Genomic DNA, 20,578 nt, shown 5'->3' with positions numbered 1-20,578 from the left:
AAAACATAAAGTTCACCTGCTTTTCAAAAAGTCAATCAGAAATATTTGGGATCAAGATTGTATACTTCCAAAGTATGCCCATAAAGCACAGTCAGACCTTGTATTTATTAAATTTATGAAATTTGCATAAATGTGATCTTGAAATTTCAGCAAAACACAATGGGCTTTAAGTCTGCTTCAGAAAAGGGAAAGAAATTGCTAAAAGATCATCAACAGCTGCAAAAGATCAAAGACCGTGCCAGCAAATTTGCATTCAGCAGAGGTTCAGTAAAAAAGATATATAGATAACTGCAATCCCTACAGAATGAGCCTTTCATACGATTTCTGGAAACAGAGTAGGTGAAGTAACAGAAGAATATGGGGGATTTTGTCCACAGCTCCAAACTTATCCTGTAATGCTACAAGAACTTAGTTTCTTTAGGAGATTGAGATTGGCATGACCTTTGTAGTTTAACAAGATATTTAAGGAAAGGTCTCAATCCCTCCACCACCAGCCTCTCCTGGTGCTTCTCCTTTGAGCTGTTTCATTCCTCTAATTTAGAAAAAATGAGCAGTTTTTTTGTAATGCCAGTACAGTTGAAACGGACCTCTTGCTATCAAACAGTATAGCAAATTGTTGCAAAGTTAAACCCTAAGCTTAGCCATCTTTAACATACTGATATGTGGTGTATGTGCTGCCAGATCATACAGCAACAAGGTCATAGAAATTATATGAAATGCAAAAAGTCTTTTCTATCCCCAAGAAATGATTGCTAGTGTTACATTTGTTCCCGGGTGTAGTAATAACAATGAGATTAACTCTCTGGCCTTTACAAAGAGGGAAAATGAGATATGAAGAACTCAAAGTGTTTCAAATATGATGTCACAAGGGACCTTCTTTAACACAATGGCCTCTGTCAGTAGGAAGACATGTTAACCTATGGATTAATAATAAATAAAGATATACTAAAACAAGCAATGGTAAGAGTGACAATGAACAGTTTTAGTAGTTTACCAAGTATTGTGAATTGCCTTAAAGGCCTTCCATGTGTCTTTGGCAGATCACAAATCTTAAAAACATCACAGGAATGCTTAGTGTCCATCAGGTAACAATGTGATTTATTAAAAGATTGAGTATTGACTAATCATGTTTGCTTTCAGGTGGTAAAATTATGTTGGGAAAACCAGCTTTATGATGCCATGATTTATGTCTATAACAGTGGAATGAATGACTACATCACTCCGATGGAGGTAAGTACTTCTTTAATAAATTTATTAAAAGTTATTTTAACAGAGAATGATTGGATGTTTAGTGCTTTCTGAAATATGAATACCTTTAAAATACCAGTCATGCAGTGTGTGGCAAATCTAAATTGGGTTGAAAAGATTTTTTTTCAAATATTGAGACTGTTTGTACAAACTTGTTTGCAGAAGCATATTCATGACTCTACTTTTTTTACAACTGGTTTTAGCATTTTCATTTGCTCGCACCTTCACCTCAGTATGTAATGGCCATTCTAAAATTCCACTTGGAACAGAGTGTGAGAATACCTTGGAAGGTGAACCCAGCCAGATGGATGAAGTTATTAGTAGTACCAAAAAAATGGAAACTTGCATCCCAATTTCTCTCCAGATTTTGCAGCTGCCATTTCCCAAAGTTATAGGTATGCTGAAAGCTTGAGTGTTATCTTTTGACCCATTAAGTTGAGTCTGAATACCTTTTCATTCTCAGACTAGGTCATGTTTTCATTTCACGTGCCTTTGATGTTAAATGCTCCCTTATTTAACAGCTTCAAGACCATTTATTATCCCGTTGTCTTTTTCAATGCAATCACTGAAGCCTTCAGTGTCTTTCCTTTGAGCCAGTGATTGCCAATAACCTTTAATCTTTAAAATTTCTCTCTAGCTTTTGAAGAATTTTTACAGCGAGTCTTAGAGGTTCGCAAATACAAGCCTCCACTATTGAAAGTAAATGGATGTTCTGTAGAGCAGCCAGTGATAAAAGCTTGGAGAAAATGCAGTTATAGGACTGGTGGGGGGGAGAATTTGCAGTGGATTGAGTTAAGCCTTACAAAAAGAAAGTGTGTAACTAGTTCTTAGTTCAGGAAACACAAGCATTCATTTTAAAAGAGACAGGGAACAGGGTTTATACAAAGATGACTGAGGGCTTTTGAAGATATAGGGTTAAAGCAGAACGAATGAGAATCCCCAGCTTCTCTGCAAGTTTATTTAGAATAAGTTACTATGCATTTATGTGGGCGTCTTTCCAATGGAAAGATCCACTGCCTTAATGATCTTTTTCACAGCTGACTTTTCACATTACAGGCGTAGAAAGCAAATTCATAAAATCAGACAGGCAAGTAACATTTTTGAAAAACTGATGCTTCTCCTTTGATTAATCAATATCATCAGCTATTATGCATGAACAATTTGGACATTGGGAGAAAAAGATTAAATTGTCCAATCAAAGATTGACATTTACAAGTTTAAGATCATGCTTGCTTTGTTAATGGCCTGAGCTTTAAAAAGTTCCTCAGTAGAAAAGCAAATGAAAGGCCATATTGTTACTTAATGTTGATAAGAAATTCTTATTTAAAAAAGGAGACAGAAAGCACTGTGTGTGTGAGGTTTCACAGGTGGTTTATCACATTATGTCTGCTCATTGGTTTCAAATTGTCAAAGGTCAGAGAAAAAATAAGATATGATGGATGAACACTGTAGCATAAATTTATTATTTTTTTTTAAATTATCTAGCTTTACTGTAATGTTAACTCAGCTAATCACACATTAAAATGTATCTGGAAAAATAATAAAATTGTGTTGAGGTGTCACTGAAATCTGTGATGTTAAGGTAGGTCTTGTTATTGGAACTGAAAGATTGAGTTGAGGGACAGTGATCTGTTTACAGGGAGCTAGTCAGAAGCAGTTATTTCAGATGGCTAATGCACTTTAAAATTGCATAGAAAGTTGGGCCTTTTTTGCTAAACATTTTTTTATTTTTCTGAAAACGTCAAGGGAATAAAATAAGATCCTGACAATAAAACATCTCAGACAATTTTTTATTTTTTGAGTTTGCTTTCTATTTTTTGCAGACATTTAACATTTAGCCCAAAAAAGAGCATAGTTTGAGCATTTAAGTTTTTAAAATAATTAACTTATGCATCATTGCATCATTTCTAATTTAGCAAAATGGAAAGGGGTTGAATAATTTTGCGTGCACATTTTGTACAAATCAGTAGCGTTTTTATTCTGCTGTATCTGCAGTTGCTGCAGTATCTGAATGGCTGTGAATGGTGAACAAGTTCAGTTCTTGTCTAGAAATCATTCTCCAGAAAGCAGTAGGGAATAATAATGTACCCTCCCTTGTCACCTGACCAATTTGAGAACTAGGACATTATGGTGTGAGATCAGAGAAGTCTGATTCTGATGAGAGTAAACAGAGATGCTGCCCAGCATTTTGTAGAGAGCATTTTCATCTGCTTTTTTTTGTAACTGAATGGGATAAAGAAATCTTTTTTTTCCATCTCGATAAACAGGTTTTCCACTCCCCTGCACTTATGCATATAACTGATCAAGACAGATAACCAGAACTGTACTATATTTCTTACACCAGACATATTTTTTATCCATTGTCTATCTGTTTTTTTTTGTGTGTTCCAGTGTGTGTCATATAGACCAGTTTGTCTACTGTAGCTCTGCTGGAACTCAGAATGTCATCTGTCTGCAATTATTTTTTTCCAAATCTGATACATATATTTGTTTTCATTTGCCTTCAGTTACTCAAATGTTAATATTCTTACATTTGTGACTGAATGCTTTATATGCTCAGATACTTGTAAAAATGCTATGCAGTGTGACTTCAGAAAAACTGCACTCACCTCATGTAAAATGTTAAGGAAAAATAAAGTAAAACCCAACTGGAGCAGCCACAGGGCATGCGGTGAAGTATTAATAAACATTCTTCTTCAGTGAATTTGACAAAATTGACTGTGATCTGACCTTCTTTAAGTGAAGGGGGGTTAAACAGTGTTGCAGAGTTGATCATTTTCTGCATCCAAAAGAAAAAATAAATTATAGTTACAGGAAATCCATCATATTTTCATGAAGAAAATGGCATGCAATCATTTTTAAATGATGTGCACTGACATGTTATTGGACAGACATGAAAGATTATTGATTCATTATTGTGATCAAGATTTGTCATCAGTACTGCCAACTGTAAAATGCACAGGAGAGGTGCCACACCAGAAGCTTAACCAGCAAAGGTGCTTGCTGATGCACAGCTGGTTGTGCGATGCTGAGTTTTGGGTGGGATTAGTCAGTGAAGGCTCTCTTGGCACTCGAGTTGCAGACATGGTGTCTGTGTGGGCCGAATCCACTGAGCCTCAGGTCAGGAGAATGTGAAGCTTGTGATATGTTAAAAGACGAGTAATTTGAAAGCAGACAGATCAGTTGAGTTTCCTTACACTTTCTTGTTCTCCCATGTGCGAGGCTGCAGGACTCATTGCTGCCAGCTGAGATGTAAACAACATGCAATTGGCTATTACAAGTTGGGGTTGGTATAACAAAAAATAATTGGTTATGAATTTTTTTAACTATTCACAGGTTAGTAGCATCTATTAGAAGTAACACAAGCTGTACACTCTATGTATAATGCAGCTTTGCATCCGGTTGCAGACGGTGTCTTGTGAGAGTCTGTCCCATTCCTCTCGTAGAAGCTAGACAGGCATGTGTCTGTTCCCTGGTCTCTAAACAGGTAATCTCAGTTTAACACGGAAATTTTCAATGGGGTTCAAGTCTAGTGAATGTGTAAATGCCACATTCTCATCTCACTACACAAACTTGAAGACATACAGGACTTTGTCCTGCTGGCATGTTGTCACACCAGAAATGGGGGCAAGTTACAGTCTTACAGTCAGATTTCCATCGAAAACTTGATGCAGCCTGTCATTTGTCGTGCAGTGGAACTGGCGAGACAGAAATAAAGAATGATAATAGGTGAATCTTGGCAAAGTGTCGGTTTCCCAGATCATGACTTATCACTGATTGGCTGGAATGTCATGCCAAATTAGAAATTGTTGTGAAAATACCACACAAATTAGTACCAACATACTGATGGCCCAAAGACATTGTGTTTTATAAATAAGATTTATAAGGTCATTTTGGTTTTTGTTTTTTATTTTCACCAAGGTTAACATGCAACATGATAAATCCTCTCATCTTCTTTGCCCAGTTAACTTCTATTCTATTCAGTTAACTAACTATTCAGGTGATATAATATTATGAAATTGTAGTCCCTTGACTTTTATAATTAATTAATTAATTAATTAATTAATTAATTAATTGAACAAAAGCAGTTAATCAGCATCCAAAAAATTGTATACTTAATTTGTTTTAGGAACATACATGCCTAGATAAAGATTTTAGTTTCTTTTGGTACTTGTTATAACATTATGAATGTTTCAAGGACGAGGGAAAGATTATAGGATCTGTAGAATTGAATTTTGAGAAGGCCCCATAATGTGGTCAGAGCTGAGAGATTCAGAGCTGCTGTCCCAGCTGAAATTTAAAATTACCTCTTTATTATTCTGAAGGACATATTTGAAAACTCTACCCTGCATACATTCCACCACTTACAAGGTCAATATTTTCTTCCGGATTTTTTTATACCTCAGGCCTTGTTAATTTCTTTGTGATTCTGGTCTTTCTTGGGATTCACCTCTACTCCCTCACCACTGTAGGATCTATTTAATAATATCTGTTTAATTAGGGTTGCTTCCACATAAGTACACAGTTACACATATTCTTCTTTCCCACAGTATTAAGCCCCTCTCAGTGTTATCGGTTTAGAATTTAGAGTTGAAAAGGGGGAACCTTACTTTAGACTGGGAGGTGATCTTGAAAAATATATCTGCATTATTTAAAAAATTAGTTTACCATCTTGTATAATTTGGGTCATATGCAGCTTGATTTATGATTTATGAGATCAGATTATGTTACAAATAAACCATTATTAACAACTCTGTACATCCAGGGTAATTGTCACTTATTTACTTGTTTTGGGACAAAACTTTCTCTGAAGTATCTCAGTTAACACATTCAAAGATTGACAAGGAATATTTCTTAGCAGGAATGGCTGCAGCAAATAAATCTTTTCTGAAGAGATGGATAGAGCTTGCTATTTCTTTTTTGTGTATTTGGTTAGGATATTTACATGATATTTTGCTTCTAGAAAGGTCCATACCATGGCAGCACTCAGCCACTATCATTACGTTGACAGCTTGCATCACTGCTATTAAGATATAATTCAGATTCTTTGTATAGTATGTTTATCTCCCTTTTTTCTTCCTATATTTTTACTAAAACATTGTAAAGTACATTGTGTTTTGCTAACAAAGTCTATATGGTCAGATTTATTCTCTGATTGCTTTCATGTTTCCTCCCCTTTGGGGAGGTTGGAGCTTAAATAAAAATATAATGTTAAAATAACACATTACTTTCCATTTTATTAAATAATGAAATAATTAGATAAATTAATGTTAACAGGGGCATTAAACTTTTGTTTAACAAAAACTGTGCTCCAGTTTTTGTTGCATATACTGTACCTTGTCCATTTATATTTTTAGTGCTGGAAAATAAAATGTTTTTATATACATTTAAAAAATCTTTTATTTTTGGATTAAGATAAAAACTGTCTACAAGGACACTGCATGCATTTAGTCTTCAGGTGCAAGCATTTGGGACTAAAAGAGATAATCCAACAAATTCTGCTGATTTGTGTTATTCTTGATAACAGTTACTATCTTTATGTCCACTCAAACATGCTGAGCTTACTGGGTCTACAGTCCCCTGTAGGGAAAAGAATTGGGTATGAGATCATAACTATCTCCGTAGGAGGTAGGTATGACTCAAATGGAACCTTAAATCAAATGGTACACATTTTTCATTTTACACATTTTTATTTTGTTAATGTAGGACTCTGTTTTAGTTTTAGCTACATATTGTTCACCACAAGCCAAATTTACCATATAAAATTCCACTGTAAAAATATTTGAGCAGTATTTCCTTTTGGAAAATGCAGCAAAATGTGCCTTTTATTATTCCATAGCCTTTTATCTCTGGTTCTGTTGTGTTTTTTAAGAAAAACAATGAGCACTATTTTCTGTATTAATACCACAAGAAGGAATTGTCTGTTGCAAGTCAGCTCTGCCTGTCAGAGCAACCCCAGGCTCAACTGTGATGTCTGTGATATGTGTCACATCACTAGTTTAGCCATTTGGGAGATTGTTCTATTACTTTCTAAAAAAGCTGTTAAAGGTTTACTAACTTTTGTTTTTCAAACCATGAAGCTGTTGTAACTCTTCAAGCAGACATTGATGCCTATTTTTTACAAGTGAACTATGAAAATATGTATTATATATTTTGCTCTTAATCTGTAATTATGTTATTTTTCAGAAACTGTTCCAGGTAATTGCTCCCCCACTACAAGCAGGCAAATCTCTCTCAGGTAAATCTGCAGTTTTCTTACCAATAACCAACTCCTTGTCCTGTGAATATTCATTTCCTGGAAACGATTTGAAATGTTTTTGCAAATTTTCATATAATCAAGAGATGATTTGACCGCATTAATATATTGTTGAATAAGCCCAGAATTTTTATTATAATTTGAAGAAACTAAAACCCATGAAATGGCAATCCTTTATGGCAACAGGATTTTAAGAGAATGATCGACATGGATTTCTAAAAGGCAGATGTTTTTTGTTTTCATTTGAACAAGCAACAGTAGCAGTGGCTACAAATAAAGCTTATGACATGGTATATTTACATCTTCAGAAGAATTTTGATCATTTACTCATATAAAAAAAAAATTCTGTTTCAGGCAGTAGACATTCATGGTACTGTGTATTTGGACCTGGTTAGTGAATAGGAAACAAAGAGTATAAATACATGGGGTTAATGCTTTGACTGAGGCAATGTAATTGGTGGAGTAGCACAAGGATCTGTATTAGGACCACTTCTTTTCTTTATATAAATGATCTAGATTCCCCTATTATCACTAAATCAGTGAAGTTTGCAGATTGTAGGATGATTAGGAAACACTGCACAAACTGCAAAAATACAAAATAATTATAGATAGAATTTAAGACTGGGTAAACAACAGGTGAGTGACAGAGGGGTGTTATGCAGGTAGCAAAACATAAACTGTAGTTACAAAATAGGAAACACAGAGCTTGAAGAGGCTATACATGAGAATGTTTATGTAAGTGCAGTATTTTCAAATCACAGGCATTTTGGGGGTAAGCAATGCAAAAGCTACAAGAATGTTTAATATATAGTTAAATTAAGGGATTTTAACTACAGTGCTCTAGTAGAAGCACATGTAGATTACTGTATACGGTTTTGGTCACAAAGATAGGAGAAAGTAAATGCTCCTCTGAAATCAGATACATTATAATTCTGAAAGCAGATATGTTCCTGCACTAAAATGATTGTCATACACTGATGGGCTAAAAAAAACTTTTTGTCATTTACTGACTAGACTTCTCTACCATTGGAGCTGATTCAAGCTCTTAAATTCCCCTAAGGTATTGAGTAACTAATTCCTCTGAGAACCAACAGTGCACATTAACTAGATGACACAAGTGCAAATTATGGGGGAAGGGCATTTAAAATTGAGAACAAATAGCATTTATTTGCATAAAGGATTGCAGGAATATGGAACAGACCACTCAGCCATGTTGTTGAAGCTGATATCCTTCAAAACACACCTGAAGGACATCCTTGCTCCCTTTAATGAAAAAAAAAAAGCTAGAAGGAGTGAATGGATGACCACTTCTTTTTGTAACCATTCTTATCTCCTTAAAATAAACTAAGAATCTAGTGAATTTCTTCAAATCCTGGGGTTTTCCTTGTCCTTGAGATGAGATGGAGAGGTGATAAAATTATGTCAATAACTGATTGCAACTCACCATATTTATTTTGTTCTTTTTAAAATATTGGAAAAGAAATGTTTTCATCCTGGTCAAATGAATATGTGATATGTGTCAAGTGTGGATAGTGGTTTTGTGATAGTGGGGTAGATATTAAAATAAAGAACTGCTGATACTTAGCATTTTATTCTAACACACAGAAGGTTTTAAACCATTGTATCTGAGCAGTGTCTGACTTCTTTTGGCAAACAGTTCAAGTTAGCCAGCTTCTGCATCTTTGTTGCTGGCAAAGTTATTTTTTCTCTGAAGATAATTCTGTGGAATCCAGGAAATAAATGTAAAAGCACCGCAGTCCTAAAAAACTGTGAAAACTGATAAGGAAACAAAACTGATATTTACCAGTATAGTTAGCAATATGTGATGTCTGTGATGGTATATTCAGCTTACCAGAACTCACAGATACAAGCTGGTGACCCATATGTTGTTTTATTTCATTTCATATTGTGTTTCTATTTAAATGTTTTACATTGTGTTTTGATTTTACACTGTATGCTAACTGTTTTTGTGAAATTTGTTTCTAAATGCGCATCTTACAGCTTATGTGAGAAGAAAAAAACACATAAATCAAAGTAATTATTGGATTTCTGGTGGTTTTTTTTGTTAAAAAATGTACAGAACATTTATGTGCTAGAACAGTTAGTCTACATATTATCAAATAATTCAATGATTGGAATATTAGTGTGTGTGCACAAAATTGTTTTCCAGTGAAAATACTGTATTTCAATAAGCATAATTTTGTCTCTCTTACAGATGACCAAATCATAATGGGCAATAAGCTACTGGTATACATAAGGTAAAACAAATTATTTACTGTTTATGTGACTCCTTTAGAATTGTTTAGCATTTTCAATCTGTAGGCATAAACAGTGCTACTTATCCTCAGATCTCTACCAGGTACCACTAATAACTAATAAATACCTTTTTAACTTTGCTAGTTAAGAACAGTATTACTCAAAGCTAGTTAATAGTAATACAGAGCTTCATTTGAAGGACAGGAGTTTGGATCCACAGACTGAAATATAAATAATGGTTTTGTTTTTGTGAAATATAGCCCATCACAAAGCTTGCTGATGTCCACTCTCCAGACCTCTTGTAATCTCTTTCTGACTGTGTCTCTCTCTGGTCAAGATCACATACTCATAGAATGGACACTGAATGCCATGATGCACATCATCAATGGAATGCTATCCTTCACCCCAGAACTCCCCTGGTTCTCTGTCGTAGCAAACATCACTCTACACTCTTTGATTCGCGTAAAATCCACACAGTTCTCAATAAGGTCCAAAATGCTTCTCACCTGCCAATGCATGAGAACATATTTTTATTATTATTATTATTATTATTATTATTATTATTATTTTATTTTAGAGAACAGATAAAACCATGTTATATACAGATAACATTGCACAGCACTCCTATAATACACATTTACCAATACACATGAAAATATAGTCTGTTCTTATCTGTTCCCTTAATATTTTCCCCAGTATGGTGTGCCATCTGCCTCGGAGTAATAAATAACCTAACTGTTTTTCCCAGCAAAACTCTCTCCGTATGGGAGTTCAACTCCATTGGAATTTTGAAAATTGTAAACCACTGTTCATTTGAAATCCTAACTTTACTTTCTTTTTAACATACACTGTAGAATGTGATTTCTTTTCCATAAAACCTTTATATAATCTAGATATAATACCCATACTTGATTTTTACTTGTAAGATTCCATAACTACTTATACCACCGCATCATCAACAATATCTAATTCCTGCTTTTTAATATCACTATTAAAATAGTGGCGGACTAGGAGGTGATTCTGTTTTAAAAACTGAAAGCTTTGTAACTGTTTTTATTACATTATAGTATAAAATGCTGTTATTCCTTTTGCTATCCAAACTTTAAATTATCATCTAAGTTTTTTGGTTTAAACTCTGTATCACAGGCACACCATCTGAGTGCCTTTACTGCATCATTTAAGTGATACTCTTTTATAACTGAATTCCATATCTTTAGCTATGGATTATGTATTTTTTAATGAGTTTATCTAAGTTCTTGCCTAATAATGCCTGAATTGGGGGGTTACTCACAAAGGATGATTCAACGTCTTTCCTCCTGATAACTGGATTGCAAGAATTAATCAAGGGTTTAATTTGAGATGCATAATAGTAGTCTTTCAAGTTCAGAAAAGCCATTCCTCCTTTATCTTTGGAAAGTTGAAATGTTTTGAATCTTACTCTTGTTTTAACCCCTGCCATATAGATCTAGAAATGATCTTATCCCATTCCCAGAAATTTTTTGAGAAAATTCTACAGGGAGAGTTTGAAATAAGAACAGTAATTGTGGTAACACATTTTTAATTTTCTTGCCAACAGCTTCAGTGACCTTGACCCTGACTCATAATATTTCTGTCTAGTAAATCCAATATTTTTAATTGCCTTACCTTCTTTTTATGAATGCTCAGAGCAATAATTCTCCTCCTTATAACTGGCTTTAATGTGTCTCATATCATCTCTAGTCCCATTTCTCCACTATCATTCTCTTCCAGAAATGTCTTTATTTCTTTTTTTATTTTATTTGCTCTTTAATTTGTGGATCATTCAGAAGACTCAAATTCAACCTCCATGTTGTATTTCTATGATTGTTACTTAATTGTGGACAGTGACATAGGAGCATGATCTGAAAAAAAAATTCTACCAATATCACAATATCCTATGTCTATCTCTTTTATATACAAAGAAATGACCAAACTAAGAGTATACTGAAAGAGGAAAGGAATAGTGGTATGACTGTGCCCACTTGGATAGAAATCTATCCAAAGATATATGAGTTGAATCAAGCCTAGGATTCAAATGTACATTCCAATCACCTCCACATATCATTATACCTTGTCCATTTGCCATCAAGGAATCCTACTCTCTTGGGCTCCTGTGCAAGGCCCTTAACCCCAGCTGCTCCAGGGGCGCTGTACAATGGCTGACCCTGCACTCTGACACCAAGCTTATCTCCCTGTCTGTGTGTCTCATGGAAAGCAAGCTGGGTTATGCAAAAAAGACAAATTCCTAATGCAAGAAATTGTATATGGCTAATAAACTGATCTTACCTTCCTTAATCCTATGTGAAACTCTGCAGTCTCTCAGCCTTCTGGCAAGTAAATAGTCACTCGATCTCTTATTCCAATGTAGGAGGATACGGTATAACTTTAACTTTGAATCCGCTCTCTGCCATATCCTTCGTGGCTTCTGCTGCTGAATGGAACAGACAAGTGGCATCTTCATAGAAAATCTGTAGTCTCGCTGGAAATGTAATCTGAAATTGTATTTTTGTTTGACTTCAGCATATTGTTTACTTACTGTAGGAGTATTCAGTCCGTGTTTTGAGTAGTGCTGGTGTCTGGGCTTATGGGTTTTGGTACTAGCACCCTTTTAATTCTGAATTCCATGTCCTTTGGCAAGTCGAGTTCCCCCCACAGAAGATTTTCAATGAAAGTAGCCGTGCAGTGTTCCTCTGATTCTTCAGGAATACCATGATTGCGAATCAAGGTCTATTAGTTTCATTTCCAGAGAATTTTGTCATCTCAAAAACTTCTTTATCACCATTTATATTGTTAGCACCCTTGTTTCAACTTCTTCTATTCACCCCTCTATCTCATTCAATTTTTTTATTAACTTTACTTAACTCCTGTTTAATATCCATGAGCTGCTGTTTTTAATCTCATCTGAATTCTCATAAATTCCTCCAGTATTTTCTGGAGACTAATGTCTTGTTCATCTTGTTCGGAACTCGCTGAGCTATTTCGACTATGTTCAGGAGGCGCTATTTCAAAATTCTCAACAGCTGGTAGCTTTCTCCTGTTTCTCCTCAGAGCCCCTTCATCCATAATTATTATTTCGCAAACTTAATGTAAAGAAAAAACAGTATTTTAAGGGCTTTATTGCAAAATTGTCGGGAGACAATCTGTATTACACCGCCATTCTAGTCTGCTTCCTAACCAGACGTCTATGAGGACATATTTAATACAACTAAGTCACGAGTCAATCTGGAACAAAACCCTTCATTTAGTACAGATTCCACCTGGGCTCAAGAATGAGGATCACCGGACTTAATAAGCAAGCACCACCTCATCACATGCCCTATCCAACAACCTCCTGGCTATCACCTTCCAAAAAAAAAGTGACACACTCTAAATCTCTTTAGGACTGGTCATAATCCATGTTTTGACAACCTCTATAGATGGAGAATCGGTGTTCTCTTTGTTCCTGTTGATGGGGCAAATACAGCACATGCTGCAGGACTGCCAAATCCACAGATTCAGTGAAGAACTAAATGCACTCAACCAGGTGGACCAAAAGCTATCGCTTGGCTCAGGGACTTGGCATTTAATAATTAATAATAATAATTAATTACACTTATATACTGCTTTTCTAGACACTCCACTCAAAGTGCTTTACAGGTAATGGAAACTCCCCTCCACCACCACCAATATGCAGCATCCACCTGGATGATGCGACGGCAGCCATAGTGCAACAGAACGCTCACCACACATCAGCTATCAGCAGGGAGGAGAACAGAGTTCTGAAGCCAATTCATAGATGGGGATTACTAGGAGGCCATGATTGGTAAAGGCCAATGGGAAATTTGGCCAGGACACAGGGTAACACCCCTACTTCTTTTGAGAAACGCCCTGGGATTTTTTTTACCACAGGACCTCGTTTTTAGGTCTCATCCGAAGGACGGCGCCTTTTAACAGTATTGTGTCCTCGTAACTATACTGGGGCATTAGGACCCACACAGACCGCAGGGCGAGCACCCCCTGCTGTCTCCACTAACACCTCTTCCAGCAGCAACCTTAGTTTTTCCCAGGAAGTCTCCCATCCAGGTACTGACTGGGCTCACACCTGCTTAGCTTCAGTGGTGCTAAGCCAGTTGTGAGTTGCAGGGTGATATGCTCTGGGAAGGTTGGGGATATTGAGTCCACTCCTCCTCATTCCTCACTGGGAAAGCCTATGCCAGAGTGCTGGATAGGAGACTCTGCCCAAACCTCAAACCTCAGATACAGGATTAATAAAGCAGAATCCATTCTGGCCATGGAACAGTAGACCAATTTTTTGTACTTGTATGGATATTTGAGGAGGCATAGGAGTTTGCCATCCTGCTTACATGTTTTCTGTACTTGGAGAAGGCTTACAGCCATGTACCCCAGGGAAGAGACCCCATGGCAGACATAGGACACATTGGAGGCATTATAGACTTTTTCCTTACATCTTCTAGACAAGAAGATCGTCTTCGACAATGTGAGAAGCAATTCAAAAGGAACAAAAGTGCTAGGGTATATAGTCATTAGTGTAGAATTTCAATCAACACACATTATGCTAAATTTTATCTTTTGTGTCTGGTTCTTTCTTATTTCTTGGTGTTTGCTAATGCATGCAGTTAGGCAGTTTTCAGGGATATTACTTCAAGATGGTCGTATGTCTGTAGCTCAGGCCACAGCATATTTTGGTTAAGCAGCATCTGTGTACCAGAGGACACAAGTGGAAACTATGTGGAAGTGTAGAGGGGATATCAAAAGTCTACATACCCTTTTTGAAGCTTTTGTTGATGTAAAGACAAGTCATGTCAGACCTTCTTTCACCTTTAATGAGATATTGTAATCAACAATATTTAAGTAAAAAACAAATGGATAATTTTTAGGAAATAATTAAAAATAAAAGAAAACATTTAAATCCTTGGTTGCATAAGTATACACACCCTTTAACCAAAATTTTGGGGAAGCACCTTTTGCTTTGATTACAGCAGTAAGTCTGTTTGGATGGGTCTCTTATCAATGTACCACACCTGTATTTTGCAATTTTTATGTATTTAAAATCTAGTACACTATCTAGAATCACTTATTTATCAGAAGGGTTGTGTGAGTATAGGACAAGCTACCCAGCCATTTTGTTAAAGTCAATACACTGGATTGTTTTAAGAAGCAGACAGATGACATCTTTGGATCAATTAACTACTAAATACCTCAAGAGCTAGATTGTTTGAATGGCCTCTTCTTGTTTGTAACCTTTCTTTTGTTCTTACATTTCCAATAAATGTTTTCATGTGTTTCATTTGTTTGGCTTCTTGCTTCAATTATTTTTACAGAAACTATGCACAAATAGACATAAAATTTAAAAAAGGAATTTTAATGAGTTCTAGTATTACTAAATCTGTATAGCTGTAGAATTAAAAATGACCAGTTTTATCATTTGATAAATATTGCAGCATATAGCAACTGTGAGAGGCTGAAATAAATAATGGGCTGAAGGAGATTTAGCCTTACCAGAGGCACAAGAATTCAATACCACTTAAATACTTAAAGAATCCTTGAGCAGACATAAGAACACATGTGAGGAGCAGCAGTCATTTGACCCTTTATGAAATTCCTGATTAAATCTGTAATCAGAAATTTGTGCATCTGCGATAGTTAAATAGGTATAGTGAAAGGTTCTGTTTTACTTTTTACAACATTTCCTTTTTTCTCTCTTAGCTGCTGCCTGGCAGGACGTGCTTACCCTCTTGGGGACATTCCTGAAGATCTTGTTCCTCTAGTAAAAAACCAGGTATGTAATTTGGGGACCTCCTATTGAAACTCAGTAGTGTAAAACTCCATAAGGGATTGCTTAGGTAAAAGCAAACATTGGCACGTCTCTTACACATGCAAGAATATTCGAATGGGTAACATGTCAGTCAGTATCCTGGATAGCATATGTCACAGTGTTTTTATTTTTTTGAATAGTCTGATACAAAACTGCATGACTTATTAATAATAATATATCTGTAAAACTACCAGGAGGGGTGGTGAATCTTTAAAGTACTGCAGCTGTATAAGTACTGTAAAACACTAATATGTATAACATACTGGCCTGTTAACTGTATTGCTTACGGTATACAGAACTATTAGTAATTGTGAATAAGTAGTAATTAAAATATAGATCATTTTACTTTTATATTTTATATTTTAAAAATATATTATACATAGTGGCTTTAAAACATCGTATTTAGAAGCAAATAAATGCATACAAACAAAAAGGTTAAAATAAGTTATGAGTAGTGATTTCAATTACTTTTTTGGTCATATGCCATAATTTACATTACTTTTTGTGTTTGTGTAAATAGTCAAATAAAATGTCTCAAATATCTTAATGTAACCACAAGAGTTGTTGTATTAGCCTTATAAAGGGAAAATTAGGAAACTTTTTTTCTTAAATTAACTAGCGTGTCATAATACTTCATAGCTGTGTCAATATTTTTTACAAAAGTGAAAAAGTAGTCTAAGGAGTTTCTCATTGTATCCTTATTTAATAGATACACAATTTCAAAAGACATAGGGGCAATTTGTTAAAGAAAGTACAGTCTGTGCATTGGTCTGGAATCAAACCCATTACTTCATTACTTCATTACTTACCAGTCCTCCTCTGTGGTAAGCAAGAATTCTACTACTGAACAGCCATTTGTCCCTCTGATTGGATGTGTAGGACACATTAAGGCACAATATAGATTATCTCAATGTGCATGTAAACCTGAAAGAAGCACATCAGTTCACAAGAAGCCACAGTAGAATAATAAACTATTTTTCATATATCAAACTAAGTAATGTTGCTTTTGTACTGTTACTCTCTTTTTTAATTAATTCAATATTTGAAATACTGGAGTGTACAGTTTAAAATGAATAAATGTCTAAGCAGTATACAACTTAAATTCTATAATTGGGATTCCAAACCAGGGGTTTTCTGGCGACAGACCAAATGCTTCTACATGCCACGTTAAGCTTTCACTGCTCAACCTGATGGTTTCACAAAGTAGTGCACTATATACAACTTAGTATTTTTAAAAAGGCGTGGTAAGCCGCAGCACCTGAAAGGCAAAGTACTTATCCCCTGTGCATTCTGAATGGCTGAATCTATATCTTCTCTCTAAATTGCGGGTTTTTAGGCAAGCATGAAAATGTTTGTCTTCCTGCCAAAGGTGAGCAATTCTAAGTCAACCTATTATCACAAGGATACTTGTGATCACAAGCAGACTGCCTGTTGTTGTTTTGCACACTGCCTGTTGTCTCTGTCTTTCTTTTATTATACAATTGTATTGTTGTTTTTTGTACTACTTATCATCTGAGATAGCATTTCGTTATTACCATATACCTGTATATGAGTATAATGAAAATAAACTTGAACTTGAATACTTACCCAGTAGCTCTCACAACATGCTTGATTTTGCAGAAGATAAGACTTGATTCATGTACAAAACATTTTGCCATAGTTCATAGGAGTACTTACTAAGGCAGCGTTATCCATGAAAATGCTCTAATAAATGGTGTAATTGAGTTATGAAGTTCAAACAAATACTGTTTAACAAAACAAGTAGTCAGAACAGTGTAGATACAGAGGAAATCACTTTCAGCTTTATAGTTAAGACAGTTACTGAGGCAAAGCTCCTCTTTCCAATCTCTTCTACACAAAGTTAAATCTTATTAAGTGTGATTGTACATGAACTGTTGCCTTAACGAGAATGTGCTTGAAAACTCTAAAACCTCAGCTATATTTTGAATAGACTCTGCAGCTTTTTTTGTAAGGGTTGTAATGAGTAGCAGCTGTCTCATTAGTGCTTTTTAATCTCTATAGTGCTCCTCATGCACTCCTAGGTGGCATAGTGGGTTTTAACATGGGAGAATCCTTTATTTTTCCCATTGTGCAGTGTATCATGAAGTTAAATACGGTGCCTAGAAATCCGTAATGTAGAATAAACCAGAAAAAATAGATGACATCTAGTGTATAAATTACAGACCACATGGTATATTTGCTTTGTGTTTATTTCCCCCAATTTGTCTTTGTCTTATGCACAGAGAAATTAAGAACATTATGTGACAGAGCATTTCTGATCTTCTTTCATTGAAGTCATCTACATAATTAACATATAAGAGATTTTCTATAGGGGTTGATATATCCTATATTTATTTTGCAAAAAAACTTTGAGTTGTGGAAAGGCACAAGTCAGGAGATGGGAATTGTTGTAACAGAAAGAATAAGGTTCTGGATCCCGAGATGAAGTTAAACAGATGAGTTAATTGCATGCAAGGAACAATAAAGCTGAAGTCTCGTTTCCCGCAAGAAACAACAAAACCGAAATATTGTTCAAGGTGCCGGTACAAATTTTAGGTTTATATACAGTAGTCCTTCCTTGCTGCTTCTGACGTCATTCGTTATTATGGTAAAGGGGGGAGGTCACGTGTTTGGCCAAATGGTCAGGGATTAAGTCCCAAGGGGGTTCCCTAGCTCTCCTAGCTCACATCTGGAATCCTTATCAGTTAACCCCCTTTCCTGCCATAAACTCCTGTTGCTTAGAAGTCTAATCTTCATGCAGAAAGGACTTAAAGTTAACATTTTGTATCTTTCTCCAGTATTAAAACATTTCAAAGGCTTTAAGTATCCCATGGAGCACAGTCATGACCATCATTAAGAAGTGGAAGGCGTATAGTACCACCCAGACCTTGCCTAGATCAGGCCATCCCTCCAAACTGGATGACCGAGCAAGAAGGAGACTGATCAGAAGGCTACCAAGAGACCGATGGCAAGTTTGAACGAGCTACAGGCCTTTATGGCAAAGACTGGTCATCACAAATGCTCCACAAATCTGGTCTGTATGGGTGGGTGGCAAGAAAAAAAGCACTCCTTAAAAAAAGCCACATGAACTCTCATTTATGTTTTGTTAAAAAGCACCTTAAAGATTGTGTGGCCAAGTGCTGTGGTCAGAAGACCAAAATCAAACTCTTTGGCTGGAATGCAAAACGGTACGTGTGGCAAAAACCTAATACATTTTACCATCCAAAGAACACCATTCCTACAGTAAAGCACGATGGTGGCAGCATCCTGTTGTGGATGTTTTTTTTTAGCTGGGACTGGGGCACTTGTCAGGATAGAAGGGAAGATGGTAGATGGTAGGCAAATTCTAGAAGAAAACCTGCTGCCCTCAGCCAGAAATTTGACAATGGGAAGATGGTTCACAGAAAATGGGAAGATGCACAATTACCAAAGCACACCGCCAAAGCAACTGTACAGTGGCTGGACAGGAAGGTGAATGTCCTTGAGTGGCCTAGTCAGAGCCCCGACCTAAATCCCATTGAAAATCTTTGGAATGACTTGAAGAGGGCAGTCCATCAACGGTCACCACACAGTTTGACTGAGCTTGAACAATTCTCTAAGGAGGAGTGGGCAAATATTCCTACCTCTAGGTGTGAAAAGTTGGTAGAGATGAATCAAAACAGACTCAAGGCTGTAATTCAAGCAAAAGGTGCTTCCACCAAGCATTAACTCAGGGGGCTGTTCTCTTATCCAACCCAGTTATTGTACTTTTTTTTCAGAAATTTTGCTTTCTTTTTTCGCTTGGGTGTTACAAAGTACAATTTGTTAATAAAACTGGAAAAAGTCTGATTTTATTTGTCTTCTTTTTAGGCTTTAGGGCAACAAAAGGTGAATATTTTGAAAGTGGGTGGTGACTTTCTGTACCCACTGTATGTTTTTGTGTTATATGTATTTGTATTCAGTTGTTCAGAGACCTACTGAAGAGATTTCTGAAAGAGATGTGACTGGCAGAATAAACAGTAAATAAAATAATGCTGAAATGTGAAGGCAATGTTGCTGCATTTTACATCTTCAAACTTAAAACCAGAACAGCTTTTGAAAGTTCCAACTGAAGTGACTGTTTAATTGGGATTAGTCACTGTGGAGTCCTTCATTTGTCCTCAACTTGAGCAAAACCAACATTTTCTCCAAAGCTTCCAGAGATTCTTTACACAAACTACGATAGCATTAGCTGTTCTGTTCCTATCTAGTCTCCTTTTTTACTTCTGATTGTCTTTTTGTCCCTCACCAGCTGACACTTAGTTTGTTTGAAAATCACTGTTAAGTTTGAAACGTCACTTTGTAATTTAAACCCATGCCTTTTTGTATTTGAACTGCAATGCCGCTTCCTCTTTGAATGACATGATTTGTCAGGAGTTATGCAATCAGTAAAAATAGAACAGTAACTAGAGAATTGGAAAAAGCAGTTAACAGATACAATTTTTTTAGTTTAAATGTATAGGAAGGAGCTTTCTCAGAAAAAAAAACACTCCTGAAAAGACAGGGAGAATAAAGAAAACTTTTCTGCAAAAACCCTTTACCAAAGTTGCCATGTCTGAATGTATCAATTTAAGGTATATTTTAATGTATAACTATTCATGTTTTTCTGTCCAATTTCTTTAGAAGTGGCTTTAAGTCTACCAGGTGCAAATGATGAGTTCAGTGGAGGAGGCTCAGAGATTTTTTAATCTAATCCGTATCCTGAGATCCTGTTGGGCCTTTACATATGTTATCTCAGATAAGGATCCTATACTCAAGGGATTAAATTATTTGAGGAGATCCAGACATACCTGGATTACTATTGAGGTTTAATTGTACCATTTATTCAGAGTGATATAAGACATTCCTTATAGAGGTGTGAACTGTTGAATATTTCCAAATGCTAACAAATGTAAACTAGAAGGATTACTTTCTGGTTTTGGTTCCTCCATTCCTTGGTATAAGTAAAGGTAGCACTCAGGAGGGCG

At 35.8% G+C, this 20,578-nt stretch overlaps 1 protein-coding gene across 1 annotated transcript in view; it reads left to right on the top strand.

Moving 5' to 3' along the window:
• Positions 1-20,578, top strand: part of vps8 (VPS8 subunit of CORVET complex) — a 372,860-nt gene that overhangs the window by 72,317 nt on the left and 279,965 nt on the right. The window contains exons 22-25 of the mRNA XM_069196707.1: positions 1,141-1,230; positions 7,435-7,486; positions 9,720-9,762; positions 15,485-15,557. Coding sequence (XP_069052808.1) covers positions 1,141-1,230; positions 7,435-7,486; positions 9,720-9,762; positions 15,485-15,557 — 258 coding nt within the window. The remainder of the gene's footprint in view (positions 1-1,140; positions 1,231-7,434; positions 7,487-9,719; positions 9,763-15,484; positions 15,558-20,578) is intronic.

The sequence above is a fragment of the Lepisosteus oculatus genome, chromosome 12 (assembly GCF_040954835.1).
Source record: "Lepisosteus oculatus isolate fLepOcu1 chromosome 12, fLepOcu1.hap2, whole genome shotgun sequence".
Classification (NCBI taxonomy): Eukaryota; Metazoa; Chordata; class Actinopteri; order Semionotiformes; family Lepisosteidae; genus Lepisosteus; species Lepisosteus oculatus.
This window is presented reverse-complemented; position numbering and strand designations above follow the sequence as displayed.